This window comes from Lipophrys pholis (assembly GCF_963383615.2).
Source record: "Lipophrys pholis genome assembly, chromosome: 3".
Classification (NCBI taxonomy): domain Eukaryota; kingdom Metazoa; phylum Chordata; class Actinopteri; order Blenniiformes; family Blenniidae; genus Lipophrys; species Lipophrys pholis.
This window is the reverse complement of record NC_137627.1, coordinates 18,275,742-18,296,076: the sequence shown is the minus strand read 5'-3', so window position 1 is coordinate 18,296,076 and position 20,335 is coordinate 18,275,742. Positions and strand designations below refer to the sequence as shown.

General features: G+C 40.7%; 2 protein-coding genes across 2 annotated transcripts; one reads left to right on the top strand and one right to left on the bottom strand.

Annotated features, from left to right (window-relative positions):
- Positions 1-344: 344 nt before the first annotated feature.
- On the top strand, positions 345-1,973 carry lrrc51 (leucine rich repeat containing 51; the record flags this gene model as incomplete). Its single annotated transcript, XM_080459742.1, has 5 exons — positions 345-415; positions 707-807; positions 1,197-1,402; positions 1,592-1,740; positions 1,841-1,973. The coding sequence occupies exons 2-5, from the start codon at positions 729-731 to the stop codon at positions 1,971-1,973; spliced, it is 567 nt and encodes a 188-aa protein (XP_080315868.1). The 5' UTR covers positions 345-415; positions 707-728.
- A 54-nt stretch (positions 1,974-2,027) lies between these two features.
- On the bottom strand, positions 2,028-19,854 carry LOC308107420 (uncharacterized protein). The gene is made up of 24 exons (XM_080459741.1): positions 19,731-19,854; positions 19,501-19,575; positions 19,299-19,384; positions 19,089-19,162; positions 18,516-18,604; positions 18,361-18,435; positions 18,177-18,270; positions 17,885-18,041; positions 17,310-17,449; positions 16,741-16,852; positions 15,186-15,303; positions 14,758-14,898; positions 12,756-12,869; positions 7,595-12,625; positions 7,258-7,467; positions 6,949-7,136; positions 6,542-6,682; positions 5,927-6,032; positions 5,627-5,825; positions 5,060-5,196; positions 4,587-4,847; positions 3,994-4,095; positions 3,565-3,882; positions 2,028-2,796 (listed from the first exon to the last, which is right to left on the bottom strand). Exons 2-24 carry the CDS (start codon positions 19,537-19,539, stop codon positions 2,773-2,775), a joined length of 7,956 nt encoding a protein of 2,651 aa, XP_080315867.1. The 5' UTR covers positions 19,540-19,575; positions 19,731-19,854; the 3' UTR covers positions 2,028-2,772.
- Between the last annotated feature and the right edge of the window lie 481 nt (positions 19,855-20,335).

Here is a 20,335-nt window from a genome sequence, read left to right as displayed (position 1 = left end):
CTGATTGGTTTAAAAGGCGGAAGTTTCACAGACATCTAGAACGTTGTTACGTCATGACATTTCGTTATTACTTTTTTTCTCTATCCACTTTTGTCTTTTTGATCTGTTTTTCGTTGTATATTGAAGGATGATTAACATTCAAGCAGAAGCCTATGAAGTCCAGTCTATTGTAATATCAATTTATACAAATAAAACACGTACTTTTTTAAGCAGCAGCTCGTCCGACTACAAATCCCACAATGCACTTGTTCGTCTCCAAAGACACCGTGTTGTTGTGGACGCCTCCAGCAGTTTAATTCTTGTGCCTGTCTTATTGGTATGGCGCAAATGTTACTATCCCAGGTGGCCGTTTCATTTTCTTATTATTTTTTGGGCTTTTCCCGAAGTTAATCAACATAAACTACCTACAATTTAGGTAAGTGTGTGAAATTTGTGATATTTTTGGTACTTAAAGTCTGAAAATACTGAAATTGCTGCAGCGTAGTTTATTCATTGTTGCAAAGAGTTTGTGAAATTTTACTTAATTAAAACCACTTCTACAGTTCTTAAGATTTAATAAAGGAAGATTAAAGAATATTAATTTGATGTTTTAAGTTTAAAATTAATTAATTAAATAAAAATGAGTAGTTAAAATGCAATTAAAGTAGTTACATCCATTAATATTTATACTGCATTTGCCAATGGTGTGATGTTTCGTGTGTTAAAGTAATCATCCAAATGTCCCAGAGATGGATGACTCTGCTAAAGATGAGAGTATGCATGGCGCTCCAGTGGATTTATCCTTCAAAAACATCATCAGTTTGAAAGGTACTGCTCTCTGTACTTTTCAGAGTACTATTACCAGGGCTTCATATTGCAACACAATGCCGTATTCAATCCATGTGCTCACTAGTGTCATTATTACTAGTGACTGTATATCACAATATACTGTACCTGAAATTAACATTGGTTTGTCTCAAGATTGTCTGAGACTATTTTTGGAGCTAAGCTCAGCATTTGATGCATGAAAATAATGTCTAATAATGTATCATAAACATGAGCTAAGAGACCAGGTAACGCATAAAAGGCATTAGTGAAATGCCAAATGGATACTTTTAAAACAGTGTCATATATAGAGCCTTATACAAACTCAAACTACATTTCCAGGGCTAAAATCCACCCGATACTGACTTTTATCCATTTGATTGTGGTTTCAGACACACATGCACTGGAACCAAACAGCGGTCTGCGGCCATTAAAAAGAAACTCAGAGATGAAATATCTCAGTTGCGCCCTGCGTCTCAATAACAATGACATTACTGACCTTTGTGACTTGCCGACAACTATAAAGATCTTCCTGGCAGAACCATCGCACCTCGCCTGGCTGGATCTTTCCTTCAACAAAATCACACATATAGCTGAAGTATGTTTTCACTGATTGGTTGTTTGTTTTTGTGCACAGGTGCTCATCTTTCCTTTTTGACTGCCGTACATGAACCAACTGGCTCAGAATCGCTCTTCATGTGTATGAGCATATGTTGTTTTACTTCTACAGGAAAGTTTGTCAGATGTGTACCACATTGTGTATGTAATGTAAGCACATGTGTTTCAGGTTTTGTGCCAGCTGCAAGAACTTCGTTTGCTATATCTTCATGGCAACAACATTTGCATTTTGTCAGAGGTGGACATGCTGGGCACACTGCCACACTTACACTCAATCACTTTACATGGAAATGTGATTGAAACCAACAAGAGTTACCGGTAGACACATCAACTTCACACATGCTTTTGCCCTCTCTCTCTCTCTCGCTCTCTCTCACACACACATACCTAAACTACTATTCTGCCTCTGTGTGCCTAGGAGTCATGTGATTTCAGTTTTGCCTCAGCTCAAGTCGATGGACTTCAGTGCCGTGACACGAAATGAGCGAGCGCTGGCAAAGATCTGGCATCAGAGCAACAAGCACAGGAAGAGCAAAGAGAGTCTCCAGTGACCTCGTCTCATCTCAAACATGGATTTTTGTTGAAATGTCTTTGAAGTATTAAATAAGTTTTAAAAAAGCGTAAGCTTTTATTGGTACTACCATAAAATAATATTACAACAATGTTTCAGGGACTATTACATACTGGCGTACAAACAAAACAGAAAAGAACAAAGTGAAGAATGACAGTGAGAAATCTTTTCCTTTATGGGATTTTTGTGCAGAAGCTGCATCTTCTGTTTTCCCCAGGTCCTCTTGTTGCCTCCCACAGTACAAAACCATGCAAATCAGGTTAACCATTCACTCTAAAATTGCAGGTAAGTGTAAGTGCATATGGTGGTTTGTGCCTTTCCATGTCCTGTGATGGACTGGCAAACAGTCCAGGATATACACAGCCTTCACCCACAGTTAGCTGGTTTCGGCTCTTGGCTGCAGCGACTCAGAATTGGATAAAGCCGTCCGGACGATGAGTCGTCATCTGAAAGACTGAGCCTCCACATCTTAAAACATATATCCACTTGAGTTTCATCAAAACCACCTCAAATGTGAAACGCTCTTATTTAATGGATGAAACCTGTCGGCAACACACCACTCACACAGATTCCACCATCTGATTGGCTCAGGAAGTCTTCTGGCAGGAAGAGGAATCAATCCAATGGGCTTAGCCAAAATGGTATTAAAACAGAAAAAAGTCTTTATTTACAGACAAAAAAATATAATACAAGAAAAGATTGGAAATCAACATCACAAGGTGATTGTAAAACTGATTAAAAGAAACAGAACTGTAATTATTGCTCAAATCAAGTCATCCTCAAACTTTCATCCGGCGCATCATCTGTAAGAAAGAACAGAAACAACCGGATGGATTTAGTGCTCAGAGGAACATACTTCCCACATGAAGACAGTACTTTGACAGCTGAAGCGTCGTTGGTGCCGAATCTGAGAGAAACGTGAACACCCTCCAAGTTATTTAGAAAGATAACACCGTGTGTCGTCATGCTATAAGGTGAGCCACCAACCAGCCTTTGAGGAATATAAAACCCACACGTTACCTGAAGAGGGCTCTTTTAAAGTAAAATTCTCAGACATGGTCACTTACAGACGTTTGCATCTGAAAACTGAATAAATTCAGCAGTTACTTGAACGCAATGACAGAAGGAATAACTTGCATGAATTAATTCACCACCGGACAGTTTTGTTGCACCCTACACACAAAACATAACCCGTCTTCACTAGTTTAGGTGGCCTCTAACATTATGTTCCTTTCATTAGGAGTCTAGTTAAAAGTTTTGAATTAAAAAAAAAGGCTTGAAATATTATTGTGCTCAATCAAAACCATGGCGTTTTTCTTGTTTGAGATCATGTGAAAAATATCTTATGCTGTATTACATTATTTTTAAAGATGCTGTTTTGCTATGAGTATAACCATTATTAGAGTTACTTTATCATTTTGATCATCACATGAAACCGCGTGTGTGTGTGTGTGTGTGTGTGTGTGTGTGTGTGTGTGTGTGTGTGTGTGTGTGTGTGTGTGTGTGTGTGTGTGTGTGTGTGTGTGTGTGTGTGTGTGTGTGTGTGTGTTTGTGTGTGTGTTTGTTTATACCTTGCGAGCGCTGGCTGTCAGTCCAGGAGACTTCGCAGACCTGCTGGAAGTTTGAGGAGACTTCCTCTGGCCTCTGCTCGCTACCTGCGGTGACTTGAATCCGTCTCCTCTGCCAGTTCGAGCCACTCCAGCACGGAGATTTCCCGCAGGCTTGTTCTCCTGGCTCTTGTGCGTACTGGACTGTGCGGACGACATCTTGGCCTTTTGGCCCGGGGATTTGCGGGTGGAGCCACGGATTTTGGCCAGCCTTTTTTGTAGGGAGCCTTTTTGTTTGGGCGTGTTTTCGATCAAGAACGTCGTTGCCGGCTTCTTTTCGGCCTGAAGATGAAAACAAGTATGACAGTTCGCGAGGTATTCCAAACACATCTGTGAGCTGGTCTACGTCAATATGATTTAACTATCTGAGATATTGGAGTGTATATTACTCACTGGACTGTCTTCAGTGTGAAGGTGAGCGTTGGACCGTCCACTGCTCACGTTCTTGTTTTTGGGAGTGAGCGGACGAGGAAAGCAGCTGGCTCTCATCTTTCTCTTCAGGCAAGAATAGAGAGAGAGAACGAAACATTCAAGTCAAGAGTCCGTGACATAACGCTACTACAGGTGCACCTCAAATGATTTCAATACAATGGAAAAGTTTATTCTTTCTAGAATTCAATTCACTCTGATCATCTTCAGTTAGTGCACTTGTTTCAGAGACCTTAAATACCACATTTTATGGCAGTTATTATAATTGCAAAACTTTTGAAGTCTTGAATGTTATGAAGGTAAATATTCCTGACATAATTGAACTTTTCAAAATGTTCTTTTTTTTTTTTTTTTAAATCGAAGAGGCAATTGAATATCCTATGAAATATTCCTCAACTGTTGGATTATGTGGGTGAAGGGAGGGCTTCTTTTAAACATTCAAAGCACATTGTTCTGCATTGTACTGTATCAAAAGTGCTCAGAATAATGTTTGGTGGATTAAAGATCAATTCTGAACCTTAAAGATTATATTCCCATGGATACAACTGCAAACCAACCTCAGGTGAAGTTTGAGGAACAGACAGCGTGGATGAGGTGAACTTCCAGTCTTTTGTTGGCAGCTGTCCCGGCATCAAGGACAGACGGTGGGACCGAGTCCCGGCTGAAACGCCCGCCGGTCCGAGCATCAGGGACTGGCGATGAGAAACAAGGGAGTCCTGCAGCTGGCCCGGCATCATAGACGCCCGACGGATCGTCTCAGACGGGTCACCCGTACGCAGCTCTTCGTCCGTGAATACGAAGGCTCTGTTTCGGCTGGGCTGAAGGAGCAGAGAGACAAACTACTATGAAAAAGAAACTTTTACGTCATGAAGCATCAAGGAATATACAAATCATCTTTGAACACTGCAGTCCTCGGTTAAATGTTGACTTCTACACCATCTTCTATCAATCATTGTATTAGTTACTTGTTTGATGTGAATAAATGTATGTCAAAGTGGATATAGGCGACCAAACGTTTGTGTTTGTTTACCTCGCACTCCACAGGATAGCTGCTCTTCAGATGAGGAAGACAGGCCTTGTTCCTCGATTGGAGCTCAGCAATCCTCAGCCAGTCATCAGGTGCACTGTCATCCTCGCCCTCTCCCACAGCACAGAATGTACTGGCACCTGACGCAACAAAAGTAGAAAAAAATAAAAAAAGATAAAATCACACTTTCACCTCGACTGGTGAATACATAGCACTCTAGAAATATTAAAAGCTCCTGAATTTTGCTGCGTCATGTTTGTGAAAATGTTATGGTCTCCTGTACAGGGAGATTTTATGTCACCGTCATTGATTTTGGTTAAAGGTGATGGAGTTGTAACGAAAATCAAATAAAGCGAGTGATTCTAACTGGTTTTCGGACACAAGCCCGGCTGTGTGAGTGTGGCCGACCTCAAAATGGCGACAAGCTAAAAGGTTGTTGAACAACAGTCGAGATGTTATGTTCAAATCCCAGACAGGTTCCATTCAGATTTTTCTTCATGACGACGGCTTTGTGTAAGAGCCAAGCATGTCAATACTTCCATTCTAAGCAGGCGAGAGATATGGCCTTACTCTGGCAATGGACGGTGCTCCGTCTGTACCCTGGAAAACCAATGAGCTGGTCGCTAGCAGTGCTGGTCTTTTTGGCGGGGGTTTCAAACAGTTGCTTCGTTATAAACTGCGAAGAGTGAGCAGTGGGGAGGCTTGGCTGCGAGCGGGCTGGAGCCAGGCTGTGGAAACTCTCCTCGTCTTCACTGCCGCCCGGGGTTTTCTGTAGATCAGAACACTCAAGTCAGAACCGACATATGCCGCGGTCGCTTTTTAAATTTCGTTCGATTGTGAGTCATGGTGAACAAAGCAGATTCTCCTCGCCTTGGTCAAAGTGATGTTTATCACTTGTGTGGTCCTGCGTCGTTTGACAGATGAAGTTGGATTTCTCCGAACTGAATCCAGCTCACTGTCCTGCTCTGCACTGGTCCTGCGTAAAGAAAAGTGAAATTAAAAGGACGGCAATAACAGCCTGATAAAACAAACCAACATTTTTTTTTTAAAAAAAGCTGCCAATGATGGTTACAATAAAGCAGAGCAGGGTGCAGAAATCACAGGACAATTGTCCAACTTTAGTCTCAATTTTCTAATAAACTATTCTAAATTGTTACAGTCTAATTTAACTTCAGTTGTAGAACTGGTGTTGTTGAATGCATATAGAAAAAAAAAATGCACATTTAACCAGCTATTAGCAGTAAATAGGTATATTTCAATAGATGATCTTTAGATAGTTTGAAAAGCTTTACACATATCCAAGTCCTGGTGGGGTCAATTTTAGAAATGAGTCAATTCATCCAAATAAAAAAACTCAAATCTCACAAGTAAACGACAAGAAACCAAGACAACTTTTCAGCAAAAAGGACATCATCGTTGTAATATGAACGACACGTTTCAGTCAACGTTTTGCAATAAATTCAGGACAATTGATTCTTTCAGTACCTGTTGGTCTTTCTGGTGTCTATGGGTGTGAAGTACAGAGTTTCCAGTGATTCAGTCAGTTGAGTCCTGCGTTTTGCTGCCAGGCGCTCGGAGCTGCGAACGAGCGGTGTGCTCGACTCATCCGGTGCAGACAGTTTCCTACTGAAAAATGTAAAAAAAAAATAAAATAAAATACAAAACTTCAGTAAGTCTACAGTTAACATTTGCAATAGATAATCTGACAATCAAACTTTACATTGTGGATGGCTAGACATGCATCAGTATGTGTACTATTATGGTGTTTGACCCACAAAGACATTGTTGTCCATCTGAAGACTAAATGTGAACAGTTGTTCAATCGAGAAATGTTTTTCTTCTTTATTATCAACAAACTCCCTTTGCTTTTCTAACAACAAATCGGTCCTCACTTTATGTTTGGATCGAATTCCAGAGAGTTTTGGTCCAGACTGTCAGAACTTATGCTCCTCTTCTCCAGTGCTGCAGTGCCAACGGCCACATTTTTACTGGGCAATTCAGAATTACAGAACTCAGTCGCGACGTCACCGGTGGAAAGGATCCTATTCTTTGCTCGTAGGGCTCGGTCGGCAAACGCCAGCTAGAAGTAGAAATATAGCAAGAAATTAGGAGCGTGTTTGTTTTAACGGTGACTTAAAAGACCTTGGATCAGCAAGGGGCTTTCCTGGTGACTGTGCCGTTTTCATATTTCAAAGACTAACCTGTGCTTCCAAACTGGCAACCTTGTTCAAAAGTCTCTTGTTATTGGTTTCTGCCTCTTCCAGTTCATGCGTCAGCAGCTGTTTTTCCATCACGAAAGCCTTCACCTCGCTCTCCTTAACCTCTAAAGACGTTCGGAGTTGTTCCACCTCCTCTTGGCTTTTCTGGAGAAGTTGCTTTTTCCCATTATAATAATTCACAGCATTCTCCATCTGTGATGTTGTGGACAAAAGAAAACCAATATATAAGCATTGATCGTTCAGACAAGTCAAACACTAAACCAACTAAAATGAAGGGGAAAAAAGTCGTCTTTGGAGAAGAGTGAGGGTTCAAACTCACCTGTGTCTTGTAGTGGTTTGCAGCCTCTGTTTTAGATGCAAGCTGTTCCTGCAGCTCTTTATTATTGTGCTGACTTTTTTCTTTCAGCACTTTGTCTTTCTCCATTTTGAGTTTTTCCAGCTGCTGTTGGAGCACAGACGTTGAACTTTGGGAGGCTCTAATCTCTCTCTCCATCGCTTGATTGGCTTGAGCAAGTCCATCATTATCAGAGAGGATGGTTTCAAGCTGTCTCTCCAGAATATCACAATCCTTCTCTGCATGTTGAATCCTAACCACGAGTGCTTCTTTTTCCTGAGCAAGAATCTCTTTCTCCCACAGCGCAGTGGCCTTCAAATCTCGCTCGGACTCCTTCAGTCTGAGGTTTTCAGCTTGAGTGTCTTCGTGTTTCTTCAACTCGGCGTCAACTGTCACAAGTTGTTCCTGCAGTAGATTAATTTTCTGCTCAAACTCCCGCTTAATCTGAAGTGCCTGCTGCGCTTCAACCGAGTGGTTCTGGGAAAGATTTTCCAACTCCTGTTTCAGATTCTGTGCCTCATTTTGAAGATCATCAATCTGTTTGGAACTCTCCTCTTTTACACTCATTAGGATTTTCTCATTGGCTTCAGCCTCTTCTTTTGCTTTTTGCAACAAGTGCTCTTGGGCAGCGACTTGCTCTCTTAATATATTGAGATCTTGGTCACGTGTGGAAATCTCGCTCTGCAGAATGTTAACTTGTTGGACTTCCTCGTGTAGGCGCTGGAGCACCTCCGCCTGTTGCGTATTTTTTTGTTGTTCCTGTGACAAGAGAACATCCTTTGATTGGACATCCAAGTGAGCCTCTCTTAGACAGCAGTCAAGCGTCTCCACCTCCTTCTTCAAACGTTGAACCTCTTGATTTAGTAAATCGCACTGCTCCAACGTATCCGTCTTCAGGAGAACGATCTGTTCCTCTTTAGCTTGGACCGCAGTTTTCATATTCTTCACCTCCTCTTCAGAAGCAGACAGTTGTTGCTGCAGATGTTCTCTATGATGCGTGTTCTCCTGCCCCTGTGCATTAAGCCTTTCCAACTGATTCCGTACGTCGTCCTCAGCCTTCTGGAGTGAGACACACATATTGTCTAACTGAGTTCTCAGGGTTTTGATTTCCTGCTCCTGTACATTACGGTCTTTTTGTAGTGTGACCAGTTGTTCTTCTTTCGCCTGCATTTTTTCCTTCAGAGCTCTGATCTCCTCTTCAGATGATTTCATCATGGTTTGAAATGTGTCTTTTTCATGAGTCATTTCCATTTCTTTTTCAGCCAGCAGGTTATCTTTAGCATGGATCTGCTCTGTCGCAGTCTTCAGTGACACATTCACTTGTTCTACTTGATCCTTGAGCATCTGGACCTCTTCCTGAAGGACCTCCGACTTTCTGACGCTCTCAAGCTGTAGTGTATCAACCTCTCCTTGTTTGTTTTGGATCTCCTGTTTCAGCCGAGTCACCTCCTCTTCAAGAAGTACACTGTGCTGTTGGAGTTCCTCAAACCTCAAGGTGCTTTCCTGTCCCTGCTTGGCTATCAGAGTCTCTTTGGCCTCAACCTGTTCCTTCGCCATCTCCAGGGAACTGCTCATGCTTTTTATTTGTTCATTCAGCCCTTCAAGCTCCTGCTGCAGCAGTTCAGAGTGAGTGGAGGTCTCGGTCTTCAGCTGATTCAGCTGCTCCTCCTTGGCATGGATCTCTGCATTTAGCCGCTTCACTTCATCTCGAGAGCCTATCACCTGCTTCTGGAGTTCTTCAACATGCAGATTGTTTTTTAATTGCTGGTCGGTGAGCAGGCTTTCCTTGGATTTTAATTTCTCCTCCGCAGTCTTCAAGGATGAGCTAAGGCAGTCAACATTTTGCTCAAAATTCTGGATCTGTTCACGTAACTGTTCTACTTGTACGGAACTTTGATTTTTTGAGACGATCATTTGTTCCTCTTTAGTCTGGAGCTCCTCTTGCATGCACTTGACCTTGTCCTCTGAAACAGACAGTTGTTGCTCGAGACGCTCTCTCTGACAAACAGATTCCCGCTCTTGTTTGTCAAGAATGTCAAGCTGAATTTGATTGTTCTTCTCAGCTTGTGTGAGAGAGATCTGCAAATGATTCAGTTGCGATTTTAAATCTTGGCTGTCATGCTGTAGCTTATCTGAATGTATGGCACTATCTTTTTGTAGTGTGATCAGTTGTTCTTCTTTATCCTCAATCTGTTTCTTGAGAGCTCTGATCTCCTCTTCAGATGATTTAATCATGGTTTGAAATGTGTCTTTTTCATGAGTCATTTCCATTTCTTTTTCAGCCAGCAGGTTATCTTTAGCGTGGATCTGCTCTGTCGCAGTCTTCAGTGACACATTCACTTGTTCTACTTGATCCATGAGCATCTGGACCTCTTCCTGAAGGACCTCCGACTTTCTGACGCTCTCAAGCTGTAGTGTATCAACCTCTCCTTGTTTGTTTTGGATCTCCTGTTTCAGCCGAGTCACCTCCTCCTCAAAAAGTACACTGTGCTGTTGGAGTTCCTCAACCCTCAAGGTGCTTTCCTGTCCCTGCTTGGCTATCAGAGTCTCTTTGGCCTTAACCTGTTCCTTCGCCATCTCCAGGGAACTGCTCATGCTTTTTATTTGTTCATTCAGCCCTTCAAGCTCCTGCTGCAGCAGTTCAGAGTGAGTGGAGGTCTCGGTCTTCAGCTGATTCAGCTGCTCCTCCTTGGCATGGATCTCTGCATTTAGCCGCTTCACTTCATCTCGAGAGCCTATCACCTGCTTCTGGAGTTCTTCAACATGCAGATTGTTTTTGAATTGCTGGTCGGTGAGCAGGCTTTCCTTAGATTTTAATTTCTCCTCCGCAGTCTTCAAGGATGAGCTAAGGCAGTCAACATTTTGCTCAAAATTCTGGATCTGCTCACGTAGCTGTTCTACTTGTACGGAACTTTGATTTTTATGGACGATTATTTGTTCCTCTTTAGTCTGGAGCTCCTCTTGCATGCACTTGACCTTGTCCTCTGAAACAGACAGTTGTTGCTCGAGACGCTCTCTCTGACAAGCAGATTCCCGCTCTTGTTTGTCAAGAATGTCAAGCTGAATTTGATTGTTCGTCTCAGCTTGTGTGAGAGAGATCTGCAAATGATTCAGTTGCGATTTTAGATCTTGGATGTCATGCTGTAGCTTATCTGAATGTATGGCACTATGTTTTTGTAGTGTGACCAGTTGTTCTTCTTTCGCCTGCATTTTTTCCTTCAGAGCTCTGATCTGCTCTTCAGATGATTTCATCATGGTTTGAAATGTGTCTTTTTCATGAGTCATTTCCATTTCTTTTTCAGCCAGCAGGTTATCTTTAGCGTGGATCTGCTCTGTCGCAGTCTTCAGTGACACATTCACTTGTTCTACTTGATCCTTGAGCATCTGGACCTCTTCCTGAAGGACCTCCGACTTTCTGACGCTCTCAAGCTGTAGTGTATCAACCTCTCCTTGTTTGTTTTGGATCTCCTGTTTCAGCCGAGTCACCTCCTCCTCGAGAAGTGCACTGTGCTGTTGGAGTTCCTCAAACCTCAAGGTGCTTTCCTGTTCCTGCTTGACTATCAGAGTCTCTTTGGCCTCAACCTGTTCCTTCGCCATCTCCAGGGAACTGCTAATGCTTTTTATTTGTTCATTCAGCCCTTGAAGCTCCTGCTGCAGCAGTTCAGAGTGAGTGGAGGTCTCGGTCTTCAGCTGATTCAGCTGCTCCTCCTTGGCATGGATCTCTGCATTTAGCCGCTTCACTTCATCTTGAGAGGTCATCTTCTGCTTCTCAAGTTCCTCGATTTGCTGAATGCTTTTTTGTTGCTGGTCGGCAAACAGATTTTGATTTAACTGTAAACTCTCTTCAGCGGACCTCAAAGATGTAGTAAGAAACTCAACATGTTGCTTTAAATCCTGTACCTCTTGACATTGTTGTTTGGCCTGCTCTGAATTGTGATTTTTCATTTGTTGTTCTTTAGTCTGGATCTCCTCCTTCATGTTCTTCACCAGCTCTTCAGATGCTGCCAGCTGTTGCTGCAGAAGCTCTCTCTGATGAGCACTTTCCAGCTGCTGCGTTGCAAGCATGCCCTCTTGAGCCATGACGTGCTCATTGGCCTGTTTAAGTGAGTCATTTAGACTTGTTAGCTGGCTTTTAAGGCCTTCAACCTCTCGGTGCAAAGATTCAGTTTGCTGAGAGCTCTCACTCTTAAGTATAGCAAGCTCATTATATTTGTCCTTTATTTCTGAGTCTAGTTTTTCCATCTCCTTTTCATATGTCAGAACCTGTTGTTGAAGGACCTCCCTTTGTTTGCCATGTTCTTGCTGGCTTTTCACCAGTAGCTCCTGCCTGAGTTGGATTTGGTGCTCAGCCTGTTTCAACGATGAGCTCAGATCGTCCAGTTGGGCAGTTAGGGTCCCAATTGTGTTTTCCAGGCTCTTTTGCTCAAGAGATTTCTCCAAGAGCAAAGTGGTGAGAGCTTGTTCTTTGGTCAGAATTTCACTTTTGGTTTTTAGACTTTCATTTGCAAGCATGTCCACTTCTTCTTTGAGATTACTAATTTGTTGGTCCTTGTCAGCCGCCGCAGAAGTGGCCACAGCTAACTTTGTCTCAAGCTCTTTCACCTTTTCTTCAGCTTGATGCAACATGTCCTCCTTTTCTTTCTTAATATCCTTCAGCTGTTCAATTTCCTGGTTACAATGAGAAATATGCTGTTGAAGTCTGGCCATTTCCTCAGATTTCTGCTGTTCAACCTGCTCCAGTTCCAACGTGAGGCGCCGGATCTCCTGCTGAAGAACGACTTGCTCTTCAGTTAGCTCCTTTTGCAGCTTGTTGTACATTTCATCCTTGGCTTGAATTATTTCCTGAGTTTGGGATTTTTCTTTATTCAAGAGGTCTTTATGCTCGGCAATTTCTTGTTGGAACTCCAATAACTGCTGACTTTTATCTTGGATCTCCCCCTCTGCCTTTTTGAGGGAGAGTCTTGTACTCTCCAGCTCAAGCTTCAGACAACTGATTTCTGACTCCAAACCTGCTCTCTGGCAATATTGAAAGAAAAAATAATTAGTAACCATCAAGTGAGAAAAAGATCAAATCAATAGTTCTGAACTGACAGAATTAAAATTAGCTTTGGTTAATAAAAAAAATAAATAAAAAAAGAGACCATACCTCCATTACAGGGCCCATGTTCTCTCCTGTTTCCTCCTGAGTGGCCTTGCTCATTTGATCCTCCAAACAGGAAATCTTTCCTTGTAGGATTTGAATTTGCTCAGCAAAGAGCTCCTGAGAAAGCACAAGGGAGGGAAAGAGCACATTATATGCACATTTGAATGTCAAAAACAAATAAAAGCTAAAGAGGGTCGATACATTATAGTGACAGGAATACTCAATCAAACTCTGATAACACTCCTATATATATATATATATATATATATATATATATATATATATGCCCCTCTTGAAAATGACAAAACCTTTTTCAACACAATAGCTATAGAAACTGAAGAAATGTGCATAGGTGGAGGAGACCTTAATATAGTCATGGACTATAACCTAGACACAACTCGTCACAGGAGAAATTTAAACTATTGGAAAACTGGTGAAAGACGCATGTCAAGAAATAGGTTTCTTTGATGTATGGAGGGGATTACACCCCTCACAGTGACACTGCAGTCTCTAGTCCAAGACACATTCTGTCTACTCCAGGATAGATGACTTTTTTTAATGCAGAAAGAAAATGGAGATAATGTCCAAAACCGCCATATAGGAACCGCTGACTTATCTGACCACAGTGCAGTCTATATGAGGATTCACTTAAACTCCAGGAAGAAGAAAAAAAAAAAAAACAATCTGGAGACTGAACACATAAAAGTCATTGAACAAATCAAACCATGGAATTATTTACAAAATATTCCGGCGATACAATAAACATACATAAAACACAAACACTCGTGTTCAACTGCAAGCCAAACTAACATGTCAAGGAAGAGGGAATAATCTGGGAGGCAAACACAATAATATACTTGGGTATACAAATAACTAAAGATCGATATAATCTGTACCAGGAAAACTATCATGATATTGAATATAATGTAAAGATATCCACAAGTTGCCTACATACCCAATAGCATTTAATGACAGGATTAGTGCAATAAAAATGTATACTATAGCTATTCCAGTCTCTGCCCCAAAATATACCACAAACTCAGTTTGATAAATGGGAGAGGCTTATATCTAGATTCATATGTGAAGGAAAACGACCCAGAATACGCTACAAAACATTACAATTGCACAAAGACAGGAGGGATGGCACTGCCAAACCTAAAAGAATACTTCCATGCAGCCTAACTACGCCAAGTCATTTGCTGGTGCGATGATAAATATGCTGCTCGATGGAAATAAATAGAAATCCATACTTCCAAATACCCAATCCAAACTAGTATTGGGGAACCAGTAATGCCACAATAAATTAAAAACAATCTAAATCCTATGATTGATTCCCATTACAAATATGGCATATGAAAGTAAAAATTTAATTGGGGAAGGAAATCAAATCATTAAAATGGTTTGCATATGATGAGCAATTTAAACCTGGGCAACTGGACTCCTCCTACAAACAGTCGTTTAGCTGCATTATGTACAATTATCAAAAAAGGGGAAATGAATTGCTTTCAGGAATTAAAACAATAACCAGGACGTCTTTAGATATTTTCAAATTAGAGATTATCATCCCAGAAATATTAAGACTGAAGAGGACAAAATACACCATACCATAAAACTTTTTGCCGCTCTTATGGAAGCCTGATGGACTCAAACAATAACTCAACGGCATATGTCAAAATGAAATGGGAGCGAGAGCTGAGTGAAGAAATCTACAATGCACTCATAGAAATGGAGAATATTTGTCTGGAAAAATCAGATCCGATATTTTAATACACCCCAAAGTAAAAACAAACATACAAAAACTCAACAACATTGCCAGAGATTATGCAGGCAAATGGAACCAAATCACACTTATTCTGATCCCGTGCAAAAACACAACCTTTCTGAGAGATAATAGAGGATCATTCTTACTATTGAAAAGCTTACGTGTAATATACAAGCAGAAAACAATAAGTTGAACGACAAAATAAAAAAGTAAAGACTCTATAAAATCTATCCCATAACCTACCTTTTGAGCAGTTGCTTGATTGAGTTCTGACTGTAGGTGGCTTGTTTTGTTACGCCACTCCTCCTGTGCAGATGCTTGCGTTTCTGTCAGCCTTCCAACTTCTGCCTCAAAAACGACCAGCTGTGAACACACTGCTTTCATCTGAGAAAGAGAGAAAAAAAAAAAAAGTGTTTGTCAGATTTTTGGGGCTGAAGGTTTCAAACAATATTCTACGTGAATCCTTGTCAGCAATAAGGAGCAATATCTAAAAGAGGAGTAGACAAAAGAGATGTTGAAGGTTTAAGAAAGCAATAAAGAGGCAGATTTAAGGAAAAATGTCTAAATGAAAAGGATTTTTAACATGAAAGGAAAATAATGGGTATATGGCAAGACCAATTTCTTTTAAACGCAAAGTTCAATCAAAGAGAAATGTTGACTTGTGTTAATACCTTAGAGGAGAGTGATCCATTTTCATCTGTGAGCTCATCCACCTTGTGCTCCATGAGTGAGGATGTGTTCTTCAGATCTTTATTTTCCTTCAATATCCCATTGAGACGCATCTGTAACCCAAGACCAACAACACGTGGTTTAGTGTTCTCTTTAAACTCTTATACGATTTGGGGTATAAATTGTGTGTTCAAGTACAAAATGTGAGGAATGATTGCAAATATTGTAGATTACTAAAGCACTTAAAGGTTTGCTTGTAGTGTGGCACTATCAACCTCTGCAAGAAAGAGCCAATTAACCGTGTTTCAGGAAGTGGAAAAAAAAGATTCCACATCAGAGTTTTGGTGGTGGTTACAGAACAAACAGCCTTGTCACTCCATTGTTGTTTATTCACGTCATTCTTGCTTTTAGTTCGGAGCACTGGAGTGGCCATTGAAAAAAATTATATTAACGTTTGGGCTTATTTCTCAACGTTTCGTCATTACATTGTGAATTTCTGCTCCTTTCACTTCATTTCTGGACGTGTCTGAATCAAATGCTTCAACATTTTGGAGGAATGGAGGTGTAGAATGATAGAATGCAGCTCTGAAGCACTTTACAATGGCAACCTACGTAAACACACGCTGAACAACAACATAGGTTCTCTTTCACATGAAGCGCCATTAAAAGGCACATTTTATGGCTAAAAAAATCCAAGCCTTCATTTACAGTAGCGTGTAGCCTATTTTGGAGTTGCAGATGAACCAAAAGTATGGCTTCATTATAAAGACGTTCTGTGGGTGTCTCATAGCAGAGCGCCCCCTGCAGCCTCAAGCAGAGCTCAGCCTGCGGTCATAACGCGGTGCAAGACCTGGAAGTGAAGTTAGTTACAATGATATTACGATGAAAAGCAAGAAAAAAAAACAGAAAACTGCTTCTAAATTATATATCCGACGCAGTTGACTTTGTGTGACAGATCAGGAGCTCTGCAGCAGAACAGTTCGAGAGCCACGGCTCCACAATTGCGGATTAAATTATCTCGTTCCCTCGTATTATTAACTTGAGGGAGCAACGTATTTTCTCATTCCCACATGTTATTATTATTTTCTCTATAACCACTCCGGGTCTCCGTGTTCACTGTAGACTTCAGAATGCCGGTTCAGCGTCTGTTCCGCCCCCAGCTGATGACGTGTCAGGCCCCGCTCTGGCCCAGCGACGATGTGGGGCCAGCTTAGCACCCGTTTAGACCCTGATAGGCCGGGGCTTTGGCGGTGGAAAGACAAAGAACTGGTGCTTAATCTGGCCCTGACCCCAAACCAGCATCTGGTTCTTTCTGGTGGAAAAGCCCCCCTGAGTGAGGTATAACTCACGAGGAGAATTACTCATGGGAAAGCACTTTAAGACTTGTGGTCACCTCCACAGGTCAGAAGAGCTGCAGTTAGGTTTGAGACAAACACCAACAGCATCCCATCAATGCAGCAGGGAAAACACAAGATTTGTCACTAGAGGAGCGGCAGCAGTTATTTGCCAGCAAATGCCTCTAAAGCCACATAGTTTTTTGAGTGTCAGGTTACTTACGTGTCATTCTTGGTCTCAAGTTCATTGATTTGTTGCCTGATCATTTGCTCCTGATCTCCCTCTTGTTCTTTCATCTTATCAAGGCGGTACTGCAACTGGTTGATAATAGACTCTGGTCGTTGGGGGGGGGGGGGGGGGGTCAAAGCACAGATGGAGCAAAGTTAACTTTGAAAAATCATGACACAAGTAAAACATAAAGACGTGACTCACATGGCAGATAATATCATTACACACTTGTGAAAAAAAACCAAAACTATATTTGTCCAAATAGCAAAGAACCACATTTCTTTTAGATCCATTTCCAAGGAAAAAAAAAAAAAACAACTACCGCTGTTCCTGTAAAGCAACATCTCAAATAACCCATACTCTGCTTGCAGACCTTCAGGAATTACACAAGTCTAACAGAAATGAATCTGTAGCCCAAAAGACATCTCCTATGCACCAACAGTGCAGCTTTGGATAACAGTACAAACTGAAGGGGTTGTGTAATGTAAAAAACTGTTTTCCTTGAACAGAATTCAACACAAAGTTCTTTTAAGAAGGCCTAGCACTCCAAAACGTGGCACTACCTCTCTGCGTTATGAGCGCAAGCTTATTGGCCAATTCCCTCTCCAAACCATCTCGGTAGTCTCGCTCCATGATTATCTGTCGTTTCATCTTCCTGATCTGAAACTTTGGGGTATTCATTACATCCTCCAATGGGGACTTGCTGCAAGAAGGAGGAAAAAAAACAAAACAACAAAAGGTAAAATAACTCATTTATATAAATCTTTTGATTATTATATGAGTGTGGATTTTATGGACTTATGGATAGTATGTAAGGTCAAGTCATGTCTGTGAATGCAAGTGAAGAAAAGTTTTTTTTTTTTTTTTTTTTAAATCTGTGCTCATGTTCAATGACAACTTTTCATTATAAGTATCACGTTGTGGTCTGATCATGTTTAAGGAAGAAATGATAGCTCACTAAATTATTTTAACATACCAAAATACCTAATATGTTCTTACCAATTGACTAATAGTTTATATACGTTAACAAAGCATCACTTTTAGCATCTAACATTGGATTGAACACTGCCGGTCTTGGTATATTTTACATAAATAATGAAATGCATGCAGTAGATTCATATTAATTCTTTGCCAATACCTGATTGAAGAAGAAGCCACGGTTTCCGTTTCCAGAAAGGTGACTCTTTGTGACCGGTGGAAAACGGGAGAATCTTCCCAGAGTGAGGAGACAGTCGACACACTTGAGCAAGAGCTGGTTTCTGTTTGCTCAAATACATCTCGGGAGCATGGAATATCTAAGAGGGAATATACCGTTTGTATGTTGAATCCAAACTATAAAACCAACGTTGTATTCGTGTAGCTCTATATATGTACAGTAAATAATCACTTTATATTTTATATAAAGTTTAAATTAAACAAATACAACTTACATTTCTTTGCCAAGTAGGCATCGAGTCCATTGCCGAGATAAACACAGTCTTCATTCTCCATCAGAAACGAGCTTGTGAGATGTGCGAGTTCTTTCTAAGAGAATGAGAAGACACATGGGCATTGAATTCAACGACAGCGCAATACAAGTACCACACTAAGATAGACCATAAGCTCTCTGCTTACCTCGACATTGCAATCCAGTGTCTTCAGCGTGCAGCGGTCATTCATCATGTCATAATAGAGGAGCAGCAACAGTACCTGGTAGTTTTACACAATTATTGCACTCAGTCAATGTGAATTTAAATGTTTTTGCATTATCTTTTCCTGTTGCTTTGTACCTTTGCAATCTCTACCGATAGTTTATTGCCATCTCTGATGTCGTTCCAAGATATGGATGTGCCATTGGCTGCGCTGAATCTGCAGTCCCCTGATAGAGGAGGAATCCAAACAAGAACAAGTTAACCATTACTTGGTTATATATTCAACATCTGACTGGAAGATATTTTTAACAGTCATGAGGAAAAGTGGTTCTGAAAGTGTGTTAGTAAATCGCATTCAGTGCCTGGCATAAAAATGGACACAGAGCACATTCATGAACTGCACCCAAGATTGATCCAGGGTGTGGTTGATGATTGGGAAACAAATTGGAAAGTTATCAAAAGGAAAAAAACTTAAAGAAACTGACAACCTCAGGGACACATAGCATTTTGGTGTTCTGAACACATTCAGATGACAATTTAGTCAGCATAGTTTAAATACAAGGAAAATGTCAAACAAAACGACATTTTAGTTACAAAACTGAGATCAAAGTGCAGGACATTTCTAAAAATGGCAAATAAGTCCAATCTAAAATACAGATGGAGAACGTATCACATATTGTCAGAATGATTCGATAAGCCAGAGATACCTACTTTCAATAAAGTTTGCAACAAGCAAATATCGATCATCAGTGGAATTATTCAAGCAAGAAATGGGTTCCTTTTTCCTAAAAAATAAAACACAAACAGTGATTGTTAAGAAAATTGACTTTCAGTAAAAACCCAATACCCAGTTACAGGCCACCAACCTTGGATTTGCTTATTGTAAACAAACAGAAAAGTCAACATATTGCTACTACTTACAGCATACAAACAAGTTTCTGTAAAATTGTCCCATCTTGCAAGTCGTTTATGTTTATATCTCGGTCGGACAGATTTATATTGTTGACCTGCAAAAAAAAAAAAATATATATATTAATAAAAATGTAAGGTACATACAACTGCCAAGCTGACCAAGGTTAGTGTAAATGTTTACACTGAACAAATGACACTACGATCCACTCACCCACTCGAGAAGGGCTTTAACACTCAAGTTGGTGGTCATCTTGGATGACACTTTAGGTGTTAAAGGGGATTTAACCTGAAATCCAAATCAGTTTACTTCAGTTTACGACAGCTTGTGGGGTCAAGGTCTTGAATGAACTTTACAGCGAAAACATTTTCTCTACGCTCGTGTTCGTCGTTTAGCCAGAATTGCCATTTGCAGGAAAGCGTGACTTCAGCGAATAACCTTACCGTCCAAAACCGACTCCAGCCACTTTTCCTCGTGGTATAATGTATTCGTTCTCCTGGGAAAAACTACAGTCCACGTCCTGTCAGCACTCACCAAGCTGATATCCACAGTAGCTAACAGTTCTGTGAAATTAACCGATTTCAAATCAAGGAAGTAAAGTCAGACTAACCAATCGGCTTTCACGTATCGACGCGTCTGTGAACAGGCGAAGCTGATTGGTCCGACGAGAGTTTCAAAAATCTTTGACGTCATGACGCAGTGTTTTAAAAGAACCTCTTGTTTGGACGGACTTTGTTTTTCTCTCCAACTTTTCTACGTCTTGTCTTGCCTTTTTTTCTTTTTCCATGGGGGTGGTTTCTCTTCCATCTGGTTTTCAATATTATTTATATATTTATGTTTCTGTTTTGTTGTTTCTTTTCCATCTTTTGTTTACAGTTTTTTTTCCAGTTTTTTTAGGTTTTTCTTTTCCATCTCCATTTTTTTCATTTTATATTTTTTGTCAAACAGCATATTATGTACTTCAATTATTACAAGCTGAAAAAAAAACCCCCACCCATTTCAAAATCAACATGAGCCATTTTACTGTATTTGGAGAAAAGCTTAATTA